Genomic DNA, 27,505 nt, shown 5'->3' on the forward strand with positions numbered 1-27,505 from the left:
TCTACTTATTGCATTTTATTAAAATAAAGTGATAAATTTATTGTTACTTAGATATCACTTACATTCCAGTAGTAATTTGCACAAGTTATTCTGGAATGTGTAATTAGGCGTTTCTTAAAGTTAGTTATTTACCATGCTGAGGTTGCTCAAAGAAAAAATCTGCTAAATAATACCTTCAAATTTTACATAAACAAATGCACAAGTTTTACACAAATTCTTATTAATACAATTAATGTAATAAATGTATAAAGTAATGTGAATACAAAGGGAACAATAACATGTAAGTACTTCGCAGCACATTAACCGTAAAAACCAGAAGGCCGTGCTGAATTTTTCTTTGATACAACCCACTTTTCGTAATGAATTAAAACAGCACCTACGAAATCACAAGTTTCCTTTGCTATCAAATAATTCCACAAGCAAAAGAAATGCATATATAAGTTCTGTTTAAGAAAGGATAAATAGAATTCTCTTTCACTCCATAACATGTAATAAGATGGGGGGAATGCTTTTCATGGATCCGTTTACCCACACATGACCATCCTAACAAATTCTTCGTAATTCACATTGCCTTGTGAATCCTCCTGACCTGCCAGGAGCTGTTCAACTTCTTCGTCGGTCAGCTTTTCGCCTGTGGAAAAATTAAGCAATTACATAATTTGAAATGTACAGAATATACAAGTGAAATTACACTTGGAACCTCAATTTACATTTTTCAGGGAACCAAAGTGAAGGGAAAAAAACTCAAAATGCAAGAAACTGTGTTTTTTTCTGCTCTATGTGACTATGTGATGTAATCAATCTGGGTTCCACTGTAGTAGTAGAATACGGTATTTCACCACAATCATCACATCCTGTTATTTAAGAAAAAAGTGATTTACATCCTTTCAATGTGTAATCATCCCATCGCTGTGTCAGATAACAAAACAAATTATAGTGGCGCACAATCTTAGGACACAGATGATTAAATTTTATAAGTCAGTACTTCGGCAACACTGTAGTACATTTTCTTAAGTCTAATATTTCAACTATAATACACAAATCAATAACCAACTAGTGTTAACTTTCTCTTCAGACCAGAAAAATATTCGTTAAACTGTCACAAAGAAACAATATGTGCTGATTTGGGTCATTGAATTTTAACATATATTCAAGAATATTACATGCATCCTAATCTTGCACCAGACAGTTTACCTAGTAATAAATTACTTTTATAGTACCAATAATACAGGCACAATCTTTTAAAGAGCTTCAGATAATGGTCACACCAGACTTCTTTGGGGGAAAAAAAATTGGAATAAAACCAGCAAAAATTATGCCGTGAAAAAATGGCATTCTAAACAGATACAACAAAATAAAATTGGTAAAAAAATTAAATTTAAAAACCTACAAAAACACCCCATAAAAGAAAACTAAACTTCCAATTTTTCGGAGCAGTTTCAGAAATAAGTGCTGAAGTTGCATCTGAAGACTTGGAAAAAGTATGGTCCCAACATGCAATACAAAAGCAACAATTTTGAATCCAAAAAAGAACCTAACCTTATGCATGCCATCATCTTTTATCATTCCTGAGGAGGGATCAACCACCATAAGTTCAAAATTTTGGAATTCTAAAATAAGTTAAGTGCACTGACATATGTCAAGTTTAATGTTATTAATTTTCATATTGTATGGAAGGGGCTAAAGACAACAAGGTTATTCAAAGTTTGGCAATATCACTATTGCTCATTTTAAAAATTAAATATAATAAACAAATACACTGTAACAAAGACCATAGCTCAGTCAAAATAAAATACCAGCCTTCCCCTAATGAAACTCCTGATCACACACATTCATAAATAAGGATTCCACAGAAATGCATTAATCCTCATGAACTGCAAGAAATAAAGGTGTGAGTGCAGTGGCAGATCCAAAATTTACACTTGGGAGGGGTGAATTTCAGTGGGTACCATACCTTACGTACACTTGAACCATTTTATATAAACAGTATATAGTACTGTAAACAGGAACCAAGTTGACTTCCATGTTCTAGAGATTAACGTATTGTTTTGTAAAAATAGGGGTTCAGTACTGGAATGGATGGTTATTATTGTATGTTGTTATCGTAATTCATCCCCATTGTCACAGTAAACTGAACGATAAGATGAGAAGTAAAATAAATCCGACAAAAACAAAAAAACAACCTACTCTCCCAAGCAGGGACTGCAAACCAAATTTGAACTCGAACTGAAACATGCTCCAGTTCGACTTATAGTTCACACTTGAACCTGAACTGAAATGTTTCGCTACATTCTGGTGCACCATAACCCTCGGTGTACTTTCAGTTTCAGTTCAGTTCCGGAATGAAACCTCATTGTGAACACTTTTGGTTCGCACCCGAACCTGAACTGAAATGTTTCGCTATATTCCGGTGCACCATAACCCTCCGCGTACTTTCAGTTTTTAGTTCAGTTCCGGAATGAAACCTCTTTGTGAACACTTTCGGTTCGCACCCGAACCTGAACTGAAATGTTTCGCTACATTCTGGTGCACCATACCCCTCCGTGTACTTTCAGTTTAAGTTTTGTTTCAGAATAAAACTTCGTAGTGAACAATTTGGTATTTTGGGGGCTGCCAGATCCGAATATTTGGAAATAGGTAAGATCCAAAATGCCATTAAGGCAGTGTTTCTCAATTTTTTTGCCTGAGAGTCCCCCTTGACATAATTGAATATTTCTGTGTACCCTCTGAATTCTCAATATTTTATATACCTAAAAATTGTATGAAATAAGTGTGAAAAATGACACCAAACACGAACTCATTGCTTCCAATACCCTACATAATAATATGGATACGTAGTTATTACTTCCGAGTGGAAATATGTTTGTTGGTTGTGTTTGGTGTCATTTTTCATATTTTATAGCCCAGATTTCAATTATAACAAAATAAATGTAATATTGTTACAACATAAAAAAATAACATTGTTGATTCAAATAGTCAGTAGGTGACTCACTAGTCACTACGTCCGTCTGGTCCAGTTTCTATTGCATCACCACCTGTAGGAAGGGAACAGGAAGTATGTATTTTCCAACAGTGCCTTATATCGCATTGCATTCCCGTTCCCAACCAATCACGTGGCCTCCTACCCGACTGCCATCAAACTGGTTAAACCCAGGTACTATAAATAACCCTGTTCATACAAGATATTAATCAAATCCACATTGGAATCGTGTTTTTCACCACATCTGCAGCGCAATTCAAGAAACAATTCTCATATCGGCATTGTCCAAGAGTGGTGGTCATTGGTTCTGCGGTCACGAAAGACGTTTGATCGACACACTGTCGGCTTAAACCACAATACATTTTCTTTCAATGGGTAACTGGGGAAGGCAAGTGCAAGGTGCATTTTTCCCACTTTTCATTGTGGTTTCTCTTGGGAGGGCACATTTTTCCCACTTTTATTGCGAGAGCGCACATTTCCTGGGCGCATTTTTCCCGACACCGGTGGTTTTAGCTGCACCAGCCACCCAGGTAAGCGTGGAGCGGTTGTTCTCAAGTGTGAAGTTTGTAATGTCAGATTTGAGGTACAACCTTTCCTCTCCAACACTTGATGATCTCATGGTCTTGCAGATGAATGCTTTATTCCAAAAGCGTTCTGATCAGCACTTGCCAGCCTTAAACCAAGATGAAAATTCTTTCAGTTCCTCTATTAGCTCCAGTAATGTTCACGAGTTCGTCGAGGAGGAAGGTGAATAGTCATTGTCTTTCATGCTCACATGTTTTCTGTCGTTTTTCATACTTCTCGTTTGGAAAGACATTTAAAAGATTAACATTGTAAGATTTATGTATGACCTAATTTCCTTTTTTATTCAAAATTTAAATAATAGCTGTTAAAGTGCAAATACTGTGTTACATACGAGGAGGAGGAACTCATACTACAAAATTATGACATGTATCATTTACAATCAACCAAAGTTTGTGAAGCATATTTTTAAGTGCTTTTTCTTTGATCCATGGTTATTTGTAGGTGTGAAAATATCCATCGAGGATAGATGCTTATTGCATTTTTCATAAATTAACAGTTCATACACTATTTTATTTTAATTTTCTATTTTCAGGAATTCAGAAAACCAAACAAAATTATGTAATTACATACAAAAGAGTAAATGCCATTTTCCATGAATTGGAAAATTTGCTGCCATAGGAAAATCTAATGTGTATTAATCTTATTGATGTAGTTTTGCGTGAAAATGGACACACTTATGAAGCTAGCCACAGCTCACGTAGAATTGTATCTGTCTTATTAACTACAATTTGGTTGCTGTACTGTGATGACATACGCTACTTTCATAAATGTATTTGTTTAACTACAATTTGGTTACTGTACTGTGATGTCATACGATACTTTCAGAAATGTATGTTTGATTAACTACAATTTGGTTATAAAAAAGGAAAGTTAAAAATTGTACTTACGTATGTGAGTATATGTTCCTAATGTAGAACGACGTTTCAGAGATAGACTATCTCCTTCTTCAGGCTCATATAAAAAAACTAGGTACTTGGCATAGTACTGCGTCAAAAATGTAATATGAGGATTATGGTTAAGGGTTGGTTAGGATACATTTAAAAATATTATGTTTTGGCTACTAGAAGTACGTAAAAAGCATGTCGTTCCCTAAAAAGACTTGTACAATAGACCTATTCACAGGTAAAGAAGTTAAAAATTTAAAAAACCTGCATGAATCACCATGCTACTTGCAGGTTTAGCCATTCCTACCCAACAGTTGGCCAGATCTGGTGAATACGGAGGTTGATCGATGGTATTTATTGTGTTTTTGGCCTTTCGGTCTCAACTGTTGCTGTATGCGATGGTGCATTGTAGTCGTGTAAAATCCACGAATTGTTCTTCCACAAATCTGGCTGTTTCTGACGGATTTTCTCACGCAAACGCTTCTATACGGCCAAATAGTATTCTTTATTCATGATGCACCAAACCAAGAATATAGAAGAAAACAATGACTTGACTTTTTGAGCGACTTTGACGTGGTTTTTTTCGGTTTCGGCTCATGTGTCCTCCATTCTGCTGACTGTTGACTTGTTTGCATGTCTAACTTGTAGACCCATGTCTCATTACCAGTTATGATGTGATCCATGAATGTCGGATCAGAATTGGTGTGATCCAACGTATCTAGAGAGACCTGCTCATGGTACTGTTTTTGAAGAAAATTCAGCTCTATTGGAACAAGCCATGCAGCGACGCGTCTCAAGCCCAAACTATCCACCAACAGACTCGTGAGAGATGTTAAGGTCACTAGCTATCTCTCATAAGCTGGAATGGCAATTATCAAGCATAATTTCCTTCACTTTTTCTATGTTTTCATCGGTTGAAGGTCGTCCAGAACGAGGAATGTCTTCGACGATCTCTCAGCCCTCCTTGAACACCTTGTACCACTCGTAAGCTAGTGTTTTTGATAGAACTGATTCACCATAAGTCTTTTCTAACATTTTTAGTGAGTCAGCACACGAAATTTAAGGCAAACTCTTTGTTCAATAATTTCGTTCATTGTAAAAATCGTGATGCACTACTGAAGTGGACTGTCAATCAGCTGCTGTAAACAAACTGGTTGACAGATCGCGCTCATGTTTGGCATAGTAATTAAGTACAGTGCTACCAACTTACGGAAAAAAATATTTAAAAAAAATCATTAGCGCGGGCCTTTTAAATTACAAATTCCAGGTACTTTTTTGACATAATGTATTTCTTGCCTCATATGTTGATCATTTGAATTTAAATTCCTGTATTATAATCAGCTGTGAGAATGTCCCTACCTGTCCTGATAACATGGCCATGCATGTTCACGAAGTATGTGTTCTACAAGTATTTCCTTTTTAGTTTCAGATAGTCATATTAAGATAAATGGATACACCAAAAATTGTTCCACTAGTGCTGGCAGTTGGTTTCGAGTGGGTAGTTTACATGTACATAAGAATTATGAATAAGATGTGTTAAAACAAGAATGATAGCAAAAGTCACACTTGTTTCTTTTGAGTAATAACAGACAATGGTACAGTTCATTCTAATAATTTTCATTCACTGAAACACTAAATATAATTTACTCTGATAAGCTTACTTTTCATTTTTCCAAGTAAATTTTTGTAGCTATTGATTTCGCCACCTGTCTGGCATGCGAACAAAAGCCGTTCCATGAAAGCAGACAACGAGACCGAGAACAGTTGCGTACAATTTACTCTGATAAGCTTACTTTTCATTTTTCCAAGTAAATTTTTCTCGCTATTGATTTCGCCACCCGTCTGGCATGCGAACAAAAGCCGTTCCATGAAAGCAGATGACGAGACCGAGAACAGTTGCGTACAGTGCCAAAACCCTGATGCGCGGCAAAAGAAGGAAGCACTACACCCGCAACAGAATTGAAGAAAGTGGAAGTACGGCGTCAACTAGCCCTGCCACGAGCGCAAGCGGAAGAAAAAGGATCCACGCTCCCCGCAGAAAGACAGTATACGCCTGACAAAGCCACCAGATGGGTGGCGAAATCGATCGCAAGAAAAATGAAAAGTAAGCTTATCAGAGTAAATTACCTATCTCCGCATAACCATCAGATATCTTTAGATACAACACTAAATATAGTTTAAGTGTGTTTACATTACAATGCAACATAACCTACCTAGTGTGGTCAACAAGTGACGAAGTTCTGCTGATGAAATGTAGCCATTTCCATCCTTGTCAAAATGGCGGAGACCTTCAATGAAGTCATCAGCTGTATCTGTGCTCTTGTTCTTTGAAATGGCTTGGTAAATTGGCAGGAATACTTCGAAGTTAATTCTCTCATCTACAAAGGAATGGTGACTATATCAGCAAATGGTAAGATGCAAGATATATTATGATTAGAGGCATGCAATTTTAGTTTTTTATGAAAACACGAAATAACATGTTGTAATGTTCATTTTTCATGTTTCTGAAAGGTGTGAGGTGCATTTTTCTACCCAGATTTGTCACGAAATGATGCGAAATGAACTGCAAAATATACTTTTAAACACGAAATTTACAGTTTATATACCGATGTGACAATTTCTGAAGTCTGAAGTATCCTGTGAGTTATGCAATTCACAGAACATTGATTAATTCTGCTGTAGATATTTGAGAAGCAAAAATGGTCCGCTTTACACAGGAATAAACTTAATACTCTGGTAACCACATAAATGTGCTATTAGAAGTGGTAAGTTTATTTTGTGTAATAAGTGCAGTTTTTAAATCCAATTTAGGATTATATTCACAATTTTAAAAGCAAAATGTCATTTTATATAGTACTTCTGATGTGATTATTCACCGCTGTAACACCGAAATTTTACATTATTTACCGCTTATGAACCCGAAATTGACTGTTTTGGTACCGAAATTCTGCTTTTTTATTTACAAAAAATATGTGCCTCTAATTATGTATGATACATAGATCACAATATTTAAAAAAAACGTTAAAAAAAATGAAAGTTCTGAAATTTTCCTCCCTCCATATTTTCTGCAATTTGCACATTACTCACAAAGTACAATCTATTTGCACACAGAAAATATGTAAACCGTAACCTCACATGCACACTGGTTTATTTTCTATTTATAGTTAAGAACTTTGAATTTATGTTTGGAATTATTATTAAATATGGCTCAGGATACAAATGCAAATTGTGTTTTCGTATGTCTCAGGGTTTGACACTGAATGATCATCTTCAGGTTTTAAAATTGAAAATTTTGTCGCCAATCTTAATAGCACATAAAGATACTGAAATCTTTGTGCAAAAATAAAATACCTGTTATGATGTTTTTTTATTGTTCTAATTTTCATAATAACAATATATAACAAACAAATATGCACAAAGAAATAACATTCTAATCTCCCTGGCATTTGTCTAAGAGACACAAAGTCCAGTTTCAAACTATGCTAAACAATGGACCATAAAACGTAGCTGAACATTTTTAGGCCCATAACATTTGTAGCATTTTAGAGAGCTTCGTACATTTCTGAAGAACGGGTCTTCCAATGGTGTTACGGTAACATTGTCACCTCTCGGTTTCAATACATGGTGCAGGCACATAGTGGTTTGGATCCCATTTTAAACTTTAGCTCCAGTCCTGATTAGCCTATCTGTGTACAAAGTGGACTATACTGGATCCGCGCTTAGAAGGAACTGTACGGTAAACAAATGCACGTGTATGAATACAGTGTTGCCAACCAATAACTGCAGAATATAGCGAAAAGCGAATTCTCACAGTGTGTAGTGTTCTACATTATATTGTAGAAATTATTTTTATGACTTAGAAGGAACTGTACTGTAAACAAATGCAAGTGTATGAATACAGTGTTGCCAACCAATAACTGCAGAATATAGCGAAAAGCGAATTCTCACAGTGTGTAGGGTTCTACATTATATTGTAGAAATGCTTTTTATGGATAATCTCCATAATCACAATGTGGACATGTCAGACCCTATTTGTTGCTAGTTTTCATAGAATAAAGAATACAAATATTCCTCCTCACTTCCCTCACAAGAAAAGCCATTTTTTGAATGGCCAGTTCTTTCCGAGTGTTATCTTTGTATATCCGTAGGTTTATTAAATATATATATGTAGTATAAACATATTCACATAACTAGAGTAGTTTTGCATACATTTTTAGAGTTTTCCAAATTTCACGCAAATTGGACAACAATTGTAAGAGAATTTGAAAAAAAATCCAATATCGTGGATCCGCGATTTTCTTTTTTTATGCTATCAAAAAATGAAGTAGACCCTGTCTTGCAATGGACGTAGAGAATATATGTGCAGAATTTAGTCTAATTTACTCAAAAATCGTAAGAGGTTTGACGAATCGAAAATTACCAACGAAATGGAACTTCAGCCACTTTATTTCTTCCATTTTTCAAAATTTTTAAAATCTAGCATCATATTTACAAACAGCGACGTAGAGAACGTTCGAATAGGAACATCTGCAACAATACCACAAGGATTAATACTGCTGTTAAAGAAAATAAATAAACAAACGAAAAATAGGTAGTGTTGCCCACGAGACGAGACTTTGGCCTGTCTCGTTTCGTGGAGTCTCGTCTCGAAAATATTCGTTTGTCTTATGACACATGGTCAATCTCGTCTCGTCTCAAAATTTTTAAAAGCCTGTCCCGTCTCGTCCAGTGGGCAACACTAAAAATAGGTCACTTCCGCGTCTATTTTTGAATGAAGTCAAATAAGTATGATACTACTGTGCAAATATCTGAAAGCCATTATTGTCACCAATGCAGGACCAAAAAGTTCAAAACAGCTAATTTTAGCAAAAAAATAGGCAGATTGGCAACACCTCTCATTGAGTCTGCTTGAACAACAGACCCTGCCACGCGCAACAAAATATAGTCCAATTTTTAACTTGCAAGAATAGAACATTCCTTCAACACAATTGTAATTATCGTACTCTAGAATTATCATAACCAATATTTAGTATGTAAATGAACTCCAGGTTGGCATAAATACACAAGACGTGACAATTTTTACTCTGGGTACAACACGCATGCGTAAAGGCTGGGCATGCGGGAGGGAATTTCAATTTGTGCGAGATGGATGTTCGCTTTGGCTACGTTAAACACTGCAGCGGGAAACCGTTGAAAAGCGCCGAGAAACAAATTGTATTGAATGTGTTCGCAAAGTTTTGTGAGAAATATCCAACTATGGTTATCCAGGACGTGATGAAATTGACATCTGAGTTTACTGGTGTGTCTGTTAAGAGTGTAAAATCTTCGCGCAGCGAGGTTCTAAATAAGGGCATTTAAACAACACCAGGGAAAAAGCGTCAACGTCAAAAGCCTGTGTTACAAGTTCAGTGCGATGAGTTTGTGAGGATCTGTCGTAAGGTTCATCACTTTTTGGATAGGAACGAAGCTGCAACAATAAATAAAGTGTTGGTGAGTGTGAATAGTGATCCGGATCTGCCGAACCTTAAGAAAACAAGTTTCCACACACTTCTGAAAGAAATCAGCATCGAGTTTGTGCAACGCAACAGAAAAAAATATTATTGTTGACCGAGAAGACATATTGTTCTGGCACCGGAACTACCTGAGGAAAATACGCGAATACAGGCGGGAGGGGTGAAAGTTGTATTTCCTTGATGAAACGTGGGTGAATGGTCATACTGTTTCTAAGGTGTGGGTAGATTCTGCCGTAAAATCTAAAAAACAGGCTTTCCTCTCAGGATTAACCACAGGGCTGAGAAACCCGACCTGCAAAGGCAGACGCCTTATTGTATTGCATATTGGAGAAAGAAGAGGAACGCTTCTGGGAATCATATTACATGTGCGACACGGTTGTTGACCGACTTGTTATCAATCCAGCTGATAGCAGTAGCGGCGGCACCAACAGTGAAGGAGAGGAATCTATGGAAGGAATCGACTTTCTATCTGACTCTGCTTAGGCAAGTAAAACACTTTTATATCTTCAAATTAAATTCTTAAGTACAGAAGTTCAGCTTATCTTGTGAATAGTTATAGTTTTCCTTTTAATTTAATTTCTCGTAGCTTGTAACATTGCTTTCGCGCCAACTATCTCTCACACGTGGTGGAAGCAGCAGAAGCTTTACGATCATCCAATCGCTGAAGCCTGGCGGAGTAATACCTTTGCCCTTGTGTTTACAGTGCAGTCCCTTCTAAGCACGGAAAAGGTATAGCACTTACAACTTCAGAATACATACATCTGTGTTTTATGCATTTGTACGTAAATATCAAGAAATGTGTATGTACACAAACAGGAAAATCTGTGGTTTTACATAACGCAAATCTGTACCTAGGTGGCTTTACTTAATACAAAAATCTGTACCTAGGTGGTTTTACTTAATACAACAATCTGTACCTAGGTGGTTTTACTTAAGACAAAAATCTGTACTTAGGTGGTTTTACTTAATACAAAAATCTGTACCTAGGTGGTTTTACTTAATACAAAAATCCGTACCTACGTGGTTTTACTTAATACAAAAATCCGTACCTAGGTGGTTTTACTTAATACAAAAATCCGTACCTAGGTGGTTTTACTTAATACAAAAATCCGTACCTAGGTGGTTTTACTTAATACAAAAATCCGAACCTACGTGGTTTTACTTAATACAAAAATCCGTACTTAGGCTCTAGTTACTATGATTAGAATTTGTTCAATCACGCTAGTTCCTATTTCCATGCAGAAAAAAATATTCATTTACTCAAAAATTCAGGGTCTAATCATTCCATATTACACATTCTTACAGTGTCAGGGCTTCCATTCATCTGGCAAAACCACATTCCTTAACTTTCTACACATATAAAGTTGTGTAGAAAGGCTGAATCACAGAGAACTGGATTTCCAGTATGAATGATCTAGTTTGCGCTCGACTGGCTGCTTGACTGGTTTTGACGACTAGACCTTGTTAAAATTGCAACTTGCTTTCTCTGCTAGATTCTGCGAAAAAGGCAATCAGAGCAAAACTTTGGTCATGTGGAAATAATCTCTGCAAGAGCTTGGCAAGGGAATATTTCCTGTCTGTAGTTTCCGAGTGTTGCTGGTTTTCGTTCGCTGCACGATGAAAGAAAACGTAACAGATGATGTGCATTAATGGAATTTATCTAAAATGATGAGACTTGTACACAACAAATGTGATTAGCCAATTATGAAAATTCTTATTATTACCAGTGTATTAAATGTTTGACATATTTGAACAAAATAATTTTTTACGAATGAATCCTGCAAATCTCATGTAGGAAATAAATACCCGAGAAAAGCTTGTTGATTACCGTATTTTCTTTAGAGCCAATTTCTAGTGAATACTTTTATTTTAATTATTTTAATTTTTAATAACAGCGGCAGCGATCTTCTAAAACGTTATTTCAAATCGCTCATCTTTTTAGCTCGTCTGCTCTACACAATGCCTTGTGGGAACAAAAGCATACATACAAGTAAGTTAACAAGTATCGTGTGAGGCAAAAACTAGCACATGAGCAAGTACCACATAACTAGTCCAAGTCCAACTGGATAATTCAGCAGGAAATATAGTCTTGTGTGATTCAGGCATAACACTGGAAAACCTGAAAACAATACAATTTCCATGATTTTTTCAGGCCAGCGAGATCCCCAGTGTACATATTCCCAGATAAAAAACAATATAGTCTTGTTATTACAAAGTCAACGCAATAACTGACCTGGTTTATGTTGGTGAGTGAATTTCTTGACATCAGACTCTGTGGGATTTTGCCCAAGAGCACGGAGTGCGTCACCAATCTGTGTCACTTGGATATTGCCATCGCCACGGTTATCAAACAGCTGAAAAGCCTCCTGGAATTCTGAAGAAAGAAATATAAAAGAAAAGTTACACTCATGACATCAACAAGTTAATATATGGAGGGGTGGGGGCAAGTGGCGTAACTCAATTAAAGACAGTTTTGAGAAAAAGGAACATTTATACAACTTAGTACTATGTTTATCTGTTGGCGCACAAACATAGTGGTGCCTCCATGAACAATGATTTGAAACTTATGAGGAGATAATAATTACTTCAAGCACTGGAATGTCAATACTTCACAGTTCAAAGACATACATGTAACTCCATTCCAATGAAAAGTGGAGTTACACCCCACTTGTGGTCTGAACCCCTTCTGTATCTAATATACTACAGGGAGGTTATTGCAGCATGCCACCGCAATAGCGTCGGCCGCTTGCCGGCCCAGTCATGCAACAGGTGCCGGCAAATTGCGTAACAGATAGCCCGTTACACAAACCGCTTGTTTTGTAATGTTTCCACTTTTCACAATTATAGTTACAATTACAACTTAAATAAGCACGTACCTTGTCGTAAGGATGCTGGAAAAGGTGTCCTCTAAAATACAAATATTTCTGGCACTTTATTTCTGCCCATATCGCTTCTGACAGCAATGACTCATCCAACATAAAGGATTCAATTTTTCATTCTTGTCTTGCCTTCGAATAAACAAAACCGTGACTCTTATTTTGCAGATAACACAAGATTAATCCTTTTGAACACTAGAGTCAGTGGCGTGCCCAAGATTTTCGAGGGGGGAGGTTACGTATACATTATTATGCAAAACGAAAGCGCAGATAAACGAATTATTTAACAGTGTCACTTAATTTTAACTATAACTCCATTAAGCCTTGTTTCCATGATTATGAAAAACTAAATATGCTGACCAAGGCAGTAATTTATTTTATTAAAAACATAAACTAACGTAACGTTTCAACCTTCTAGCAAGGTCTTCTTCAGACTCTGTATCAAGTACAAAAGTAATAAAATAAATTACTGCCTTGGTCAGCATATTTAGTTTTTCTTAATTTTAACGTGTGAATATTTTTGAAGTAAAGTAGCGATCATACACTGTGTGCGTTTTTCTTTCTGAGAGCGCCATTTGAAATAAGCACTTTTCCCCTTTTGCTACTATGGGATAAACTGAATATAAAAGGCTATAACTGCTCAACAACTGCATCTTTTTAAGAAATTTAAATTCTAAATGTAAGAATGAACAAAAAGCAACATTTTATGTAAATTCCGACAATTGTGAGTCCAGGGGGAAACGGGGGCCAAATCCCAAAGTTCTATTTTCCCCGTAATTACGCAAAATTTCTGAACGTCGTAATTTCCATATTTTTTTTTTTTCAAAGTTGCTGCAGGAGCATTACATATCCTCATAGAGTAGTCTTTTGTTGTGCTTCCCTCAAAATTTGGTCCATCCAGTGTCTATAGAGCCGACGCTAGAAGCGAAATTCCTCAGATGTCGCAAGAGCGTCAGCGGCTTATCAGAGTAGTGGTAAGCCGCGAGAAGCCTCTCGATACTACGCGAATGCGACAGCTGTCGGCTACCAGTTGTTTAGACGTGTTCACTTCGGTTTGCGTTTATCAGTACTCGTGTTGTTTATACTGTGTTATTGGTGTGCTATTAAGTGCTAGTGCTTTATCGTGTGTTAATTGTTATTCATTCATTAGTTATGCCGCCAAACAAATATAGCCTTGAACAAAGAGTTTTTATGTACGATACTTACGTGAAAACGAACTCTTGCAGAAAAGTAGTCAGGCGATTCGCAAGAAAATTTCCTGGCAATCCTGTTCCGGACAGACATACTGTTTACAACCTCGTTAAAAGATTACGAGAGACAGGATCTCTTGAACCTAAGAAACGTGTTTCCAGACGACGTGTTCTTACGGAAGAAAAGCTAGACGAAATTGGTGAACGACTTGAACATACTCCAAAAAAATCCCTCCGTCGGCTTGCTCAGGAAACAGGCATTTCAAAATCCTCAGCACGAAATGCCACTAAATTACTTAGATTAAAACCCTACAAAATTACAGTGGTTCATGAATTGCAACCGCGCGATCACGCGACTAGAGTTCGATTCTGTAACTGGATGCTGGATAATATTGTTGCTGGCAGAGTAAATCCAGAATTAATCATATTTTCAGACGAAGCTTGGTTCGAATTGAATGGCCGAGTTATTTCACAAAACAATCGCTATTGGAGCGCAGAAAAACCTGACCTTGTGCATGAAGTTCCGCTCCATCCTGCAAAAATTGGTGTGTGGTGTGGTTTGAATGCGCACAGAATAATAGGGCCTATTTTTTATGAAGGTACTATCAATGGTGAAAGGTATCGAAGAGACATACTACAACCTTTTTTTGAACAATTAACGGACATTGAATGCCAGCAGTCATTTTTTCAGCAGGACTCTGCTACTGCTCACACTGCTTATGAATCACTTAATTTTATTGCCGAGATTTTTGAGGACAGAATTATCAGTACTGAGTTGTGGCCCTCTCGTAGCCCCGATCTTACTCCTTGTGATTATTATTTATGGGGAACATTAAAAAACAAAGTGTATCAGAATAACCCGCGTACAATAGAGGATTTAAAAGAAAATATAAGAAGAGAAATTGCCAGAATCACACCTGAGGAGCTTATGGATGTTCAGAGGAATTTCATACGCAGATGCCGGAAATGTATTGGTGTTGAAGGAGGTCATTTTCAACATCATTTATAACACAGAAGGTTAGTGATCATCATTATTATTAGTTTTAAATATAATTTTACACTTTCGGTTTGCTTTATGCGCCGCGATGCTGTCTTCCCTTTCTGTCAACCGAGGATAAAGTAGAGATGTCTAAGAAAGATTAGATGTCTGAAATAAGGTTGTAATTGTAACTGTAATTGTGAAAAGTGGAAACATTACAAAACAAGCGGTTTCTGTTACGGACTATCTGTTACGCAATTTGGCGGCACCTGATGCATGACAAGGCCGGTAAGCGGCCGACGCTCTCGCGGTGTCTAAGAAAGATTACATGTCAAAAATAAAGTGCCAGAAATATTTGTATTTTAGAGGACACCTTTTCCAGCATCCTTACGACAAGGTACGTGCTTATTTAAGTTGTAATTGTAACTATAATTGTGAAAAGTGGAAACATTACAAAACAAGCGGTTTGTGTAACGGGCTATCTGTTACGCAATTTGCCGGCACCTGTTGCATGACTGGGCCGGCAAGCGGCCGACGCTCTTGCGGTGGCATGCTGCAATAACCTCCCTGTAGTTCATTTCACTAGTTGGACATCAATTCTGCAATAAATGTAATCTGATGCTATCCCGTAACAAAGTTGTAATGTTACAATACCGGACCCTTCTCCAATTCCGTTCATATTTTGCATACTCACTAATTTAGGGCTCCTAATCACGAATCTGAAGTTCAAATTTAGCGCTCTCGTGTTGAATTTGATACAAAAGGGGGTCCGTAATTGCAACCGACAATGCACGAATGCTCATTATTTACGCATTTCCAATACTGAAAGAACAAAATTATGACCCCAAATTGTAACTATGTTTGCCTAACCTTACCGTGAATTATTTATGGGGCTGTGTGTGAATGTTGTTTGCGGCTATGTGTGAATGGTGTGTGGGGACCCCTAACAAAATCTCAGTTTCGTAGCACTTTAGCGACAAATTATAACTACAAAATCGTGATCAAATGTCCTAAAATATTGAATATGCGAAATATGAACGAATGGCTTGTATTATTAATATGTATCCAACTAAAATTTACTAAGAAAAACTTACGAAAAAAAGAACTTTATTTCCTATCTTCAAAGTCTTCCTCACACCACAAACATTACTAACTTCCGCCATTCATATGTGAAGTGACTCACAACAAACATGGTTTCCATGATTGTATACGGAGAACAATCGCGGTAATTGAAAAGCTTATTTTACAATTTCAACACGTTACCCCCACATGTTAACCTCTGATACTTCATCGGGACTACGTATTTTGTGAGTATAAGAAGTAGGATAGAAATTAAATTTCTTTTTTTCAGTATTAGAAACAAAATCTTCCGGTAAATAATGAGCAATCGTGCATTGTCTGTTGCGATCACGGACCACCTTTTTTTCAAAATTCGTGATTAAGAGCCCAAAATCATTGAGTATGCGAAATATGGTCGAAATTGGAGAAAGGTCCGATATTGTAAAATCATACCATAAAGACTACTTACAATGATTACTACAGAATTGTTTCTTGGCCAAAATAAATGTACAATCAACCAAAGTTCGGAGCGAATGCAGAATATTGAGAATGTCTCCAGTCTCGTTAATATTTAGTATACTAACTAAATTTGGCCTTCTAATCACGAATCTGTTGTTAAAATTCGGGGGTAATGTCTGGAAATCGGAAAAAAAAAAGCTGATGCAAGTTGAGAATTCTTTTTTTATTAAAGCTGAATCACATTGTTTTACAAAATTTTAACTAAGCTAGACTAACCTAACCTTACCGGAAATGGTTTGTGGGGCTACCCGTGCATGGTTCATGCAGCTACCCATTCATAATGTACCGATCAGAAGGCCAAAATTAGTTTATCTACCAAATATTAACGAAAATCAAGATACTTCCTTACCCTAACCTTACTGGAAATAGTTTCGTGGGGATATGAGTTAAATCTTTTCCCAATGAGCACGTACTTTCACAAAATATAAGTTTTGTAGAACAAGCTTCCTCACTCCGCAAAACACCATTTTTCTAGAACGCTCGAACACTGTTGCCAAACCTACCTCTAATCAAAGTCTGCAAAGCCATACTTCAACAAAGCAACAGCTAATGCTCTGCAAGTAACGAAGGAACAGTTTGGCAATGCTGTAGACAGCACAGCAAATGCCGAACGTCGCTAAACATTGTCGTTATGTGTATATGGAGAATGATAGTGGTATTGAAAAATGTAATTTTCCAAAGTATATAGATGGAAGTGTGCAATTTTCACACGTGACCCCCACATCTGAACTATAGATACGTTACTATGACTGCATATTTCGTGAGTATGAGAAGTATGAAAGGAATTGTAGACATTCTCTATATTGTGCAATCATACCCAAAGTTCTTCCAAATTGAAACACACAAATATTCTTGTGCTCTGATACTTTGCTGGAAATATCAGCTTTCATATTAGTTCCTAGACCTTTTCTCTTTTTTTCTTTCAATATAAAGTTGTGGGTGTTTAGTAGAAGTTTTTGGTTGGTCTAAGGTTGGAATTCTTCACACACAAAGTGGCTCGGAGGCTAACCCAGTGTAAATTAAATGGTGCCTGGGGCAAACCTGATATAAAGGCATCCAGAGCATGGTACTGATCACATCACCTCTAACATTGCCAAGATCGACAGAATGCCTGGGGCTCTACCCCTATATATGCTTCATGGCATGGTGCAGTGTACACACTGAACTTTACCTTTTAACTAATTTGGAGAAAGAGTGAAATTTTAATTTCTCTTACACAACGTTTGCTCCTTTAGCAAATGTTTAAGCAGTAGCACAGATTCATAAATAATTCAGTTTTGAAAGAAATCCAATATACTTTTATTTAAATTGCATTCCTGCTAATTGCAACAATGAGGACTAATGATGGATTGGATGAAACTAATGAAATGACACAAAGAACACCCATGCTAAGGTTGGGACACGAACCTTGATCTTCTGTGGCAGGATTGGAATTAACCCGAAGAATGTGCTCAGCCACAGAGCCTGCTGAAATACCAAACATGGCTGCCCATTTGTTACCTCTTTCCTAAAGTCGAGACTACAATTTCTCAATACTGAAAATGAAAAATTTAATGTGTGATCATGGATGGATGTACGTATCATGCACCAATCCTCATTATAACCTAATGCTGAGTAATGTTGATTGGGAGGAATTTATACTTTCTCAGAACAATTTTCATGAATAATAAATAATGGGAATGAACTGATGAATTTATTACCAATAAAGCACCGATATCATGCTTACTGATAATGTAACAAGTAATGTGCAGTTTCATGTGGTACACTGAAAAACATATTTAAAAAAAATATCAAAAGTTATCAATTAAAAAAAAAAAAACCTTGAGTGACTAGCTCCACCAGGTGATGAAGCTAGCTCATTAACAACTCGCTTAAGACGAACACTCTGTTAACATGAACAAAATGTTGGTCCCGGCAGGGATGTATTCTATCTTATAGAAAGTTTTATCGGTTAACGTGAATTTCGGTTACCACAAATTACGAACTGTCTTTTAGTCCGTTGCGTCATTAGATCTCATTTAACACGAACTTTCAAAGCTTTTCATAACATTTTTCTGTTGTTCCTCTGCTCGGTATGTAAGAAATTGCTCAACAATCTCTATCATCTTGTCAACAATCAACTTATACAGTATTAAAACCAACAGATTCAGATCAACAATGTGCTCAATTATGTTTTTCTATCCTTTAAAACATAGCCAGTACGAGTAACATCAAGATTAAAACTTGGATGCAATTGCTAGACAATCGTGATCATGGCGTCAACAATGAGCTTATACCTATTTAACCAACAAATTCAGTTGTGTGTTCATATGTGTTGTTCTATTCTTTAAGATGTAGCCAGTACGAGTAACATCAAGTGCCTTTGGACCAAGGCATTATTGCTCTTATGAAGAGGTCTTATCGTATCTTGCGAAAGCGCAATATAAAGGAATTTTTCACCAGAAATTGACCTGTAAGTACTTTTTTTAAAAGTTAATTCCTGTAGTACTGTACTAGTGTTTCTTATGACAACATACATGATACGTATTGTAAATGTGTAGAAAGAACTGTATTTCCACAATAAATTTGGTTAGCCCGAATTATTTTAACACGAACTCTTGAATTTTTGGTCCGTTGGGATTCGTGTTAATGAGGGTTTACTGTATTTACTATCACACAAACAGATTTCTTCATTTCTACAGAAGAAACTACTTATGGTAATAAGTTCCTGTAGCATTGTCTAACATCTGGAAGGTGTTTTCTGTCATGTGGGAATGTATCATAGCGGAAATTCATGTTTTTTGTTGAAAATTAATTCTCCGACGCACAATAGCCTTGGTGCATACACCTTCGTAGCTCATCGCAGTCGTGCTTGTGTTTTGTCGATCGTCATTGGGTATGCAGTGTTTCCAAACAAAAAATACAAACATAGTTAAAATCCGTTGACCCATTCACGATAGCCCCAAGAAACATTATGTACGGTTAGGTTAGGTTTAGCTAGGTTACGGAAACATAGTTAAACAAATTTTAACCAAGTTCACCTATCCTAACTAGTTACACGAATTTTAACTGTGTTTGCCTAACCTAACTTTACGTAATGTGTCTTTGGCTATCATCAATGGCTCAATGCATTTTAACTTTGTATTTTTTGGGTTAAGAAGGTTGGAAACACTGCATACCCAATGAAAATAGACAAGCACGAAGCACGATGATCTACGAATGTGTACGTGCCATATTGTGTCTTACAGAAGCGAAAAAAACGAAAAGAAAGAAGTACTAGTAATGTAAAAAATTGAAATTACTTTCATCAAAAAAACGTGAATACACCTTAAAGAATGTTCCGCGAAGCAGATGGGTAAGTATGAATGTTAAAAACTACGAAACAAAGTTACATGTGTTTGTGGAATAGTAAATTTTTACCAGCTTTTAAACTGTGCATGATCTACAACCTGGACTGGCCTGTTACATAGATGTACGCATTCCATAGTTGTTGGCATGTATCAGGCTTACGTCAGGATGCAATTATTTTTCCTGCACACAATGAAGTTGGAAAATTATCCCAAGGTGTTCCGATATAGACTACTGCTGTTAAAATGTCACTTGCCGTAGGTATGAAGGGGTATTACATTCATAATTGGTTTTGTTGTTAGGTTAGGCAGGTGAGGTTTAGGGCTACTAGCATTAAAATTACTTCCAATCAGTGGCAGCCGGCGGCAACTATGATGGGTAGTGCCAACGTGATATATATATAAAAAAAAAAACTCTGCAATGTCCCCCCTCACACTCCCTCCTTGAGGTTGCGCCACTGGCCAAGATGTTTATCCTCGTTTGGTAACGTGGAATACAACGTGTGTTTAAGTAATAACGTACTAATCCGATTCATCTTCACTTACTAACCTATCTTTATACACTACAGGACACTTCCCTAAAAATATAACAATTACAAGAGGAAAGGAAAACAACTCCTATCACCTTCTCCTCCCCCCCGCACACGTATTCTAACTGGATGTCGAAAATATCTTTGTTATGAAAAGAAATTGTCGAAATGCCAAAGGAAACTCGCATCATAGGATTTTTACTTTTGTATTTTAAAAAAGTCTGGATGGCCTCTTGGTGTATCTATACATTATCAACTTTAACATTCATTTAACTTTGGAAAAATACTAGGTTCGTTTCTCCAAAAGTAGGCAGAAATTACTTCCCGTCTTACAAATCAGTTGCATTTAGCAACTTTTCTCTGAAGGCGGAAACTGTGTCAACACTGTGCAAGATCCCTCGCTGTGCCAGGCGAAGACGGGCACGGTTTCTTATGGGCTAACCCCACCCCCTGCCACTTTGTTCTCGGCTCATGGTGGAAATGTTCCTCGCGGAGACTTCTTCGACCCTCTGCACGTGTGTCAACTTGGTTAGGTCCATGGGTAAGGCCAGCTCTTGGGCGGCACGGACTGTTGCCTCGCGAGGGTACGAACCAAACAGCTGGCGTTGCAGTGAGGAGGTTGGGGCCGTCGTCATGTCAGCTTGACCGATTGAAAGATTCGAATCTCCTTCTTCTGAGGGTAGTGCCATGGCGCATCGGCTCTACCCCTTGAGCTGCCTCTGCTTCCAATACCTGATCATTTGACTTGTGGTCTCCAGCACTTTCGGCTATTTTCAGCACCTGGTGAAAATAGCTCACATGCTATTCTCACCACCCGGTGAAAATAGCTACAGCCTAAAAAAATGCTCAGGAAACTGTACGTATGTATACAATGAGTGTTCCTTCCTTAAAGTAATGAGCACTGTTTGGATTTCTAAAAAAGGTTAAGTTGAAAAAACTACTTAAAAGCTGTGGGGGGGGGGGTTAAAAAATTACCTTACGCAAGCATGTGCACTTCCCACAATGTATTTTGTGTTGACAAGCAACTAAGTATCGTAGAATAGTGGGAATTAATGTAGAAGTAAATCGTAACCTTAGAAGAATGCATTTAGGGACCTTATTTTAATGCTAAGAGAACCAAACCTGGCCTGCCTAACCTAACTATGGAAGCATATACTGAACAAAATCTTAAGTAATCGCAAAAACTCCGCAGCACGTGTTAACAGAAGTAAATCGAAATATGTTAAAATTGCATTCGTAGCATCATGAAATCGCGTTAAAACAAAAGGAACTTGGATTATTCCTTTCCCACATTGCGGTTCTTTTACGTTCGAGACAGTGACACATGACGTTAAGTCGTCGTGCCCAAAATATGTACGTACAATTCCAAATTCAAATCATTTAAACCAACGTAATACAAGTGATAAATTTTAATTACATGCCTTGAAAAATCGAAAACTTTACCTACATATGAATATTGGATATAATTCGAGTTGAACAACGTAGATCTCTATGCTTCGTCCAATACATCTGCTTTACTCTTACCTTCAATAGAATCCATAAATTTACTTCTCTCGTACATTTTGTGCGCGTTCCTTAGCAAAACCTACACAGAACAAACTATTCGTTACTGCTTGTAGTCGCACTCTGCCGAAATACTGGCAAAACCATTACCAAATAAGGATAACTTTCCCCAGGGCGTGTCTGAAAGTTTTACTCATAACACCTGACCCAATTCAAAGTTGCTTAACTATGGTACATACCGGACAGCTGCTCTTCTGAATAAGAAGCCTGCAAAAGAAAGAAAACACATAAATTTCAAATCCTAGTAATATGACATAAAAACTTACAAATAACGCATATTTGCATACACAAGTGAACTTACCATTTCTTCAACTAGAAATGTAACGTGTACGTCACTTCTGCGACAGATGTTCAGTTGAAAAACAAATCTATTGCCCTCTGGTGGCCGTGAGGCTACTTTGTAACATACACCGATCACGTAGCGAACTCAAAAAGAAGAAAAATGTTTTTAAACATGATTGTGTTTCTCTACTGTTCTAGTTATGTTAAACTTAATTAATTTGTTAAAATACGTACTTACTTACGGAAGAAGAGTCTATCATCAATCCAGGATTAAATTAAAGATGTGCTAAAAAAAAACACGATGTTCTCTAAACTCTTGTATTTTTTTAATTCCATGTGAATCCTACAACGCAAAAGAAATATACGACCATGTGGTGAAATTGAATAAATATCATGTAAATATATTCCGATTCAACAAGGAAATGAATGACAAAAATAAAATAAGAGTTCTCGCTTCAATATTTTAAACAAAAGGGGTATGACGAACAAAGATGAGTAGGTGTACGCAGGATTCCGAATAGTAATAGAAAAGAAAAGGAGATAATAATTTCCCGACTTCAAAATTATTTCCGATTTTGGGGGATCTTCGTGCATACCCCTTATGTTCGACCCGCGAACGAGCACCATTGGCACCAAAGAGATTCCGAGAGGACAACTGCAAATCCATGATTACTAACACTGCGTGGAAAGTGGCGTCTTCATCCTGTTGTTACTTGCAAGCATTCGCTTATTTACCATTACACAAACGTCAAAATGAGTGGTGGAATGCTTTATGGAGGTGACGAAATAGGAGCCTTAGTGTTTGACCCTGGTCATTATTCGTTAAGGGTTGGCTACGCACAGGAAGACACGCCAAAAGCAGAAATACCGGCAGTTGTCGGCGTAGTTGAGGATGCCAATCAAGTGGCCACAACGCAAGGCGAAGCATTGGAGGAAGAGAAGAAGCCGGATTCATCAAATATTGCTTCGACTACCAAACACTTCATTGATGTCACAACTCTTCATGTTGCCCGAAAAGGTATGGAAGTGGTAAATTACATGAAGGACGGCATGATTGAGGACTGGGACTTATTTGAGAAAGTATTAGATTATACTTACGCAAAGTGCATCCAGTCCGAATCTGAGTATCATCCTGTACTCATGTCTGAAGCTCCGTGGAATATACGTTCGAAAAGAGAACAACTGATTGAACTAATGTTTGAAAAATACAGTGTTCCAGCATTTTTCTTGGTTAAGAATGCTGTTCTTGCAGCTTTTGCTAATGGTCGTGCTACTGGCATTGTTGTGGACAGTGGTGCAACTCATACTACAGCAGTACCTGTACAAGATGGTTACGTTCTTTCCCAAGCCATTGTAAAGTCACCTTTAGGTGGTGATTACATTAGTATGCAGTGTAAACAATATCTGCAGGAAAATGACATAGAAGTTATGCCATCTTACATGGTAGCAGCAAAAGATCAAGTGAAGGAACGTGAAAAGGCCAAGTGGACAAAGAAGAAGAACATACCAGAAGTGACAACCAGCTGGCACAATTATATGGTGAAAAAGGTTATTCAAGATTTCCAGGCGAGTGTACTGCAGGTTTCAGAGACCCCATATGATGAAAAAACTGTCAACAGTATACCAACAGTTCACTATGAATTTCCAAATGGGTTTCACCAAGATTTTGGCTCCGAGAGGTTCAAAATTCCAGAAGCATTGTTTGATCCAAGTATTGTGAAGGGTGTGGGAAATACCATGCTTGGTGTGGGGCACATAGTAACGACAAGTGTTGGAATGTGTGATGTTGATGTCAGGCCCAGTCTTTATGGAAGTGTAATCATAACTGGAGGGAATTCATTCCTTCAGGGATTTCCTGAGCGGCTCAATCGAGATCTTTCGGTGAAAATTCCTTCAAGTATGAGGCTGAAAATCATAAGTGCCAATGGTTGTGCAGAGCGTAGATTTGGGGCATGGATTGGTGGATCCATTCTAGCCTCCATAGGTACTTTCCAACAAATGTGGATTTCCAGTCAGGAATATAATGAAGGTGGTAAAGCGCAAATAGAAAGGAAGTGCCCATAAGCCTAATTCTTTTCTTAACAGAAAATGAAATGAGGAACACTGCTTACATTTTTGTACATTCAACTTTTTTTTAATGTGGGATGGATGTGGACATGCAATCCAAATGTATAAGAAGTGGAAAAAATTAGATTTTTCATTATTATGTACATATGCCTTTATATCCAAAAAAAAGAAATTTAGTATTATTTGTGTTGTCAGAATTCTTGCATGTAATTTTGTAGTCCAATGATCAATCAAGTGAAATACATGTAGACTTTTAATATATACAATTTTGTTGTATAATTTTATCATAGTGAAAGCAATACTCAAATACTTTAACATGCTAACATGTATTAAACTTGAAAATTGCTGAAGCGGTCATCTCTCAACATCCTGACTGATGAAAAATTTGCAGGTGGTGCAGACAGTGGCAGCGATTGCCACTTTTTGTCCTGCACTATGCTAAACCTTATGTACTAAGGGAAAAACTGTCTCTGTGTCCAGTGCCAAGGTCAGCATAAAGCTGTGGGTCTAAATGCTGGCAGACTCGCTCCCACCACCTGGTGTGCTAGCCGCCGCTTCACGAAAGACTCGACAGAGAAAAGCTCTGTATATGTACTGATGAAGTGAAGCTCATACAAAAGGAAATGCAATGTGTAAACTGTAAAAACACTTAAATTTCTCGATATAAAATTCAATAATTTTTTATAGGCAAAAATTAGCTAACATTTTGTGTAGAAAAATGGGTAACAGTTTCATACATCGGAGGCACATTCTTCAGTTTTACACAAAGAAACTACTTAACGGAAATGAGTTTCTCCAAGCTTTCCAACGTTCGTGGAGGTATTTTCTTTCATCGTGGAATATATTTGACCGGGAAATCATGTATTTTTCAAGAGAAATATCTCACCGACGCACAATTGCCATTGCTTCCATTTGCTTGCCCTATGACAACTGGATGCTGCATACGTTTGATGACGTAAGCACCTGTCAGTGTTTCAACCCCTCCTTTTTTTTTACTATGCTTGCGTAACGTTATCAAACCTAACCTAACCTTATTGTAAATGGTTCATGGGGCTATCGGTCAGCTACCATGCATAACGGATGGTGGGGCTATCTGTCAGCTACTCGTGCATAATGTATAATTTCCATCGGTGACTAACACGACAGTAGGTATTTTTCTGTGAAGAAGGTTGAAACACTGCATACCCACAACATGAGTCAAGATGTGCGCCCGCCATATTGTGTGTTCTGGAAGAAAAGAAAGGAATAAAAAAAGCACTCAATGTGAAAAATTGAGTTTGTTTTCGTGTAAAAAGCATAATGGCACCTTGAACTGTTCATGTTCCGCAATACACAATTGGTAAGTACGAACCATGCGAAACACACAATATATAAATGCGATTTTAATGTGTCTCCGATCTATGAAACTGGTACCGAAAAATGTACAAAATACTAATGTTAAACCGTAACTAGTGTCATTATCATTAAACTAAATAAATATGACAGCTGATATTTTGCTAGGCTTACCATATTTTTTTGGGTCCAACCCAGGATATATTGACGATCAACTTATTACTGTTGAATTTTATTAAATTGAAATTCCTTGAAAGCCTTAATATTTTATTGAAACATTAAAACTATAAATTGTACAAGAAAAATATTAACATTATTTTCTCAAATCAATCAATTAATTTTTTAATGTTTAATTGAATAATACATTTTTTGATGTTTAGGAAACCTCTCTGTTCTAGGTAGCATTATCTCTTAGTTGACGCAGTTGCACTTTTTGCCGACATGCCTTTTTTCAGAAATGGCTTGTTTGTTTTAAATTCTGGTCATGAATATTCAATACCGGTAGCTATTTTCATGTTCAGATTCTCAAAACCCTGGACAGCACTAAGAAACCAGGACTATCAGGGCTAATCCCGGACGTATGGTAAGCCTATATTTTGTAAACTATCATTTAAGAAATACCAAAATTCAGCTACAAAGACTAAAATATATATTTTAAGTTACAATTGTAGAGTACATCCAGAATGTTTTATTTTAATTAAAGAAAAATTACTGAAATTATTTATTACAATTTCACCAAGACACTCAACAAACAATTCCATAACAGGTTTGGAGCGAATTTGCAATACCTGGAATTTCTCCATTTTGTTTGAAATTTGTCATACTCACTAATTTTGGCCCCCTAATCACGAATCAGCAGTTAAAATTTGGCGCTCACACGTGGAAATAGCTGACTACCATGCTGAAGGTCCCGGGTTCGATCCCCGGCCGGTTCAAATCCGGGAACTTTTCTAACGATGGAAGCGGCCCCGGCGTCCACCCAGCGTCGAATAACATGGGTACCTGGGGGAAACCCTGGGGGGTAAAGGCGGTCAGGGGCGTGATGCTGATCACATCACCCCCACTCACGACCGGATCAAGAAAGTGTGGGGCGTTACCCCCTATACGCCTTCATGGCGTGGTGCTATGCACAGGGGAGCACTTTACCTTTTTACCTTTTACGTGGGAATAGCAAAAGAATCTAACTTAAGTGCTTATTTCTACACCCTCGATTTAGTTTTTTTTTTAACATTATGTGATGCTAATTGTGAAGATCATAAATCTGGAGCGCGATAGAACTATTTACCAATGTATAGCCTACTGAAGTTCAGATATTGCCATTTGAAATTTTTGAGTCCAAATTTCCCACCGATTCCAGGTTCCGCAACTGGGGTAATTGACCTACCCACCCCAACTGCTACCGCAGCCCCGCGTCCACTCCGTTACCGGCTTTCACTATAGTCCCCCTTTTAAAGGCATGTTAGAAATTGGCTGGATTCACCTGCCCCCAAATAAGTGCCAAATTTCAACTGCACACTCATGATTACCAGACCAAAATTAGTAAGTACACCGAATTTCAAACAAATTGCAGATATTTCCGTTATTCTAACTAACGTAACCTTTTCTTACCGTCAATGAATCGTGGAACAAACATTTAATCCACACTATTGAAGATGCCATTTTCTCACATGAACGCTCCATGCAATTGGTATAACTATTCGTTCAACACTTTAGGAACCGGCCTCTATTCGAAGCTGCATTCCACATCATCATCTCCCTCCACACTGTCATCGTCACTATTGCCATTCTCCTCAGAGCTTGTTGGATTGTACAAAATTCCA

The 27,505-nt window shown here is 37.3% G+C and overlaps 2 protein-coding genes across 3 annotated transcripts; one reads left to right on the forward strand and one right to left on the reverse strand.

Moving 5' to 3' along the window:
• Positions 1-22,388, reverse strand: Mlc-c (Myosin light chain cytoplasmic). 2 transcript variants are annotated; one of them, XM_083143351.1, is made up of 5 exons: positions 22,306-22,388; positions 22,184-22,211; positions 12,196-12,336; positions 6,663-6,827; positions 1-631 (listed from the first exon to the last, which is right to left on the reverse strand). In XM_083143351.1, the coding sequence occupies exons 1-5, from the start codon at positions 22,306-22,308 to the stop codon at positions 525-527; spliced, it is 444 nt and encodes a 147-aa protein (XP_082999477.1). In that variant the 5' UTR covers positions 22,309-22,388; the 3' UTR covers positions 1-524. The 2 variants fall into 2 exon arrangements, with proteins under 2 accessions (XP_082999477.1, XP_082999476.1); XM_083143350.1 differs by lacking the exons at positions 22,184-22,211; positions 22,306-22,388 and adding an exon at positions 21,966-22,123.
• A 583-nt stretch (positions 22,389-22,971) lies between these two features.
• On the forward strand, positions 22,972-24,619 carry Bap55 (Brahma associated protein 55kD). Its single transcript, XM_083142593.1, has one exon. It carries the CDS (start codon positions 23,040-23,042, stop codon positions 24,348-24,350), a length of 1,311 nt encoding a protein of 436 aa, XP_082998719.1. The 5' UTR covers positions 22,972-23,039; the 3' UTR covers positions 24,351-24,619.
• Positions 24,620-27,505: the final 2,886 nt, after the last annotated feature.

The sequence above is a fragment of the Lepisma saccharinum genome, chromosome 21 (genome assembly GCF_977018435.1).
Source record: "Lepisma saccharinum chromosome 21, izLepSacc3.1, whole genome shotgun sequence".
Lineage (NCBI taxonomy): Eukaryota > Metazoa > Arthropoda > Insecta > Zygentoma > Lepismatidae > Lepisma > Lepisma saccharinum.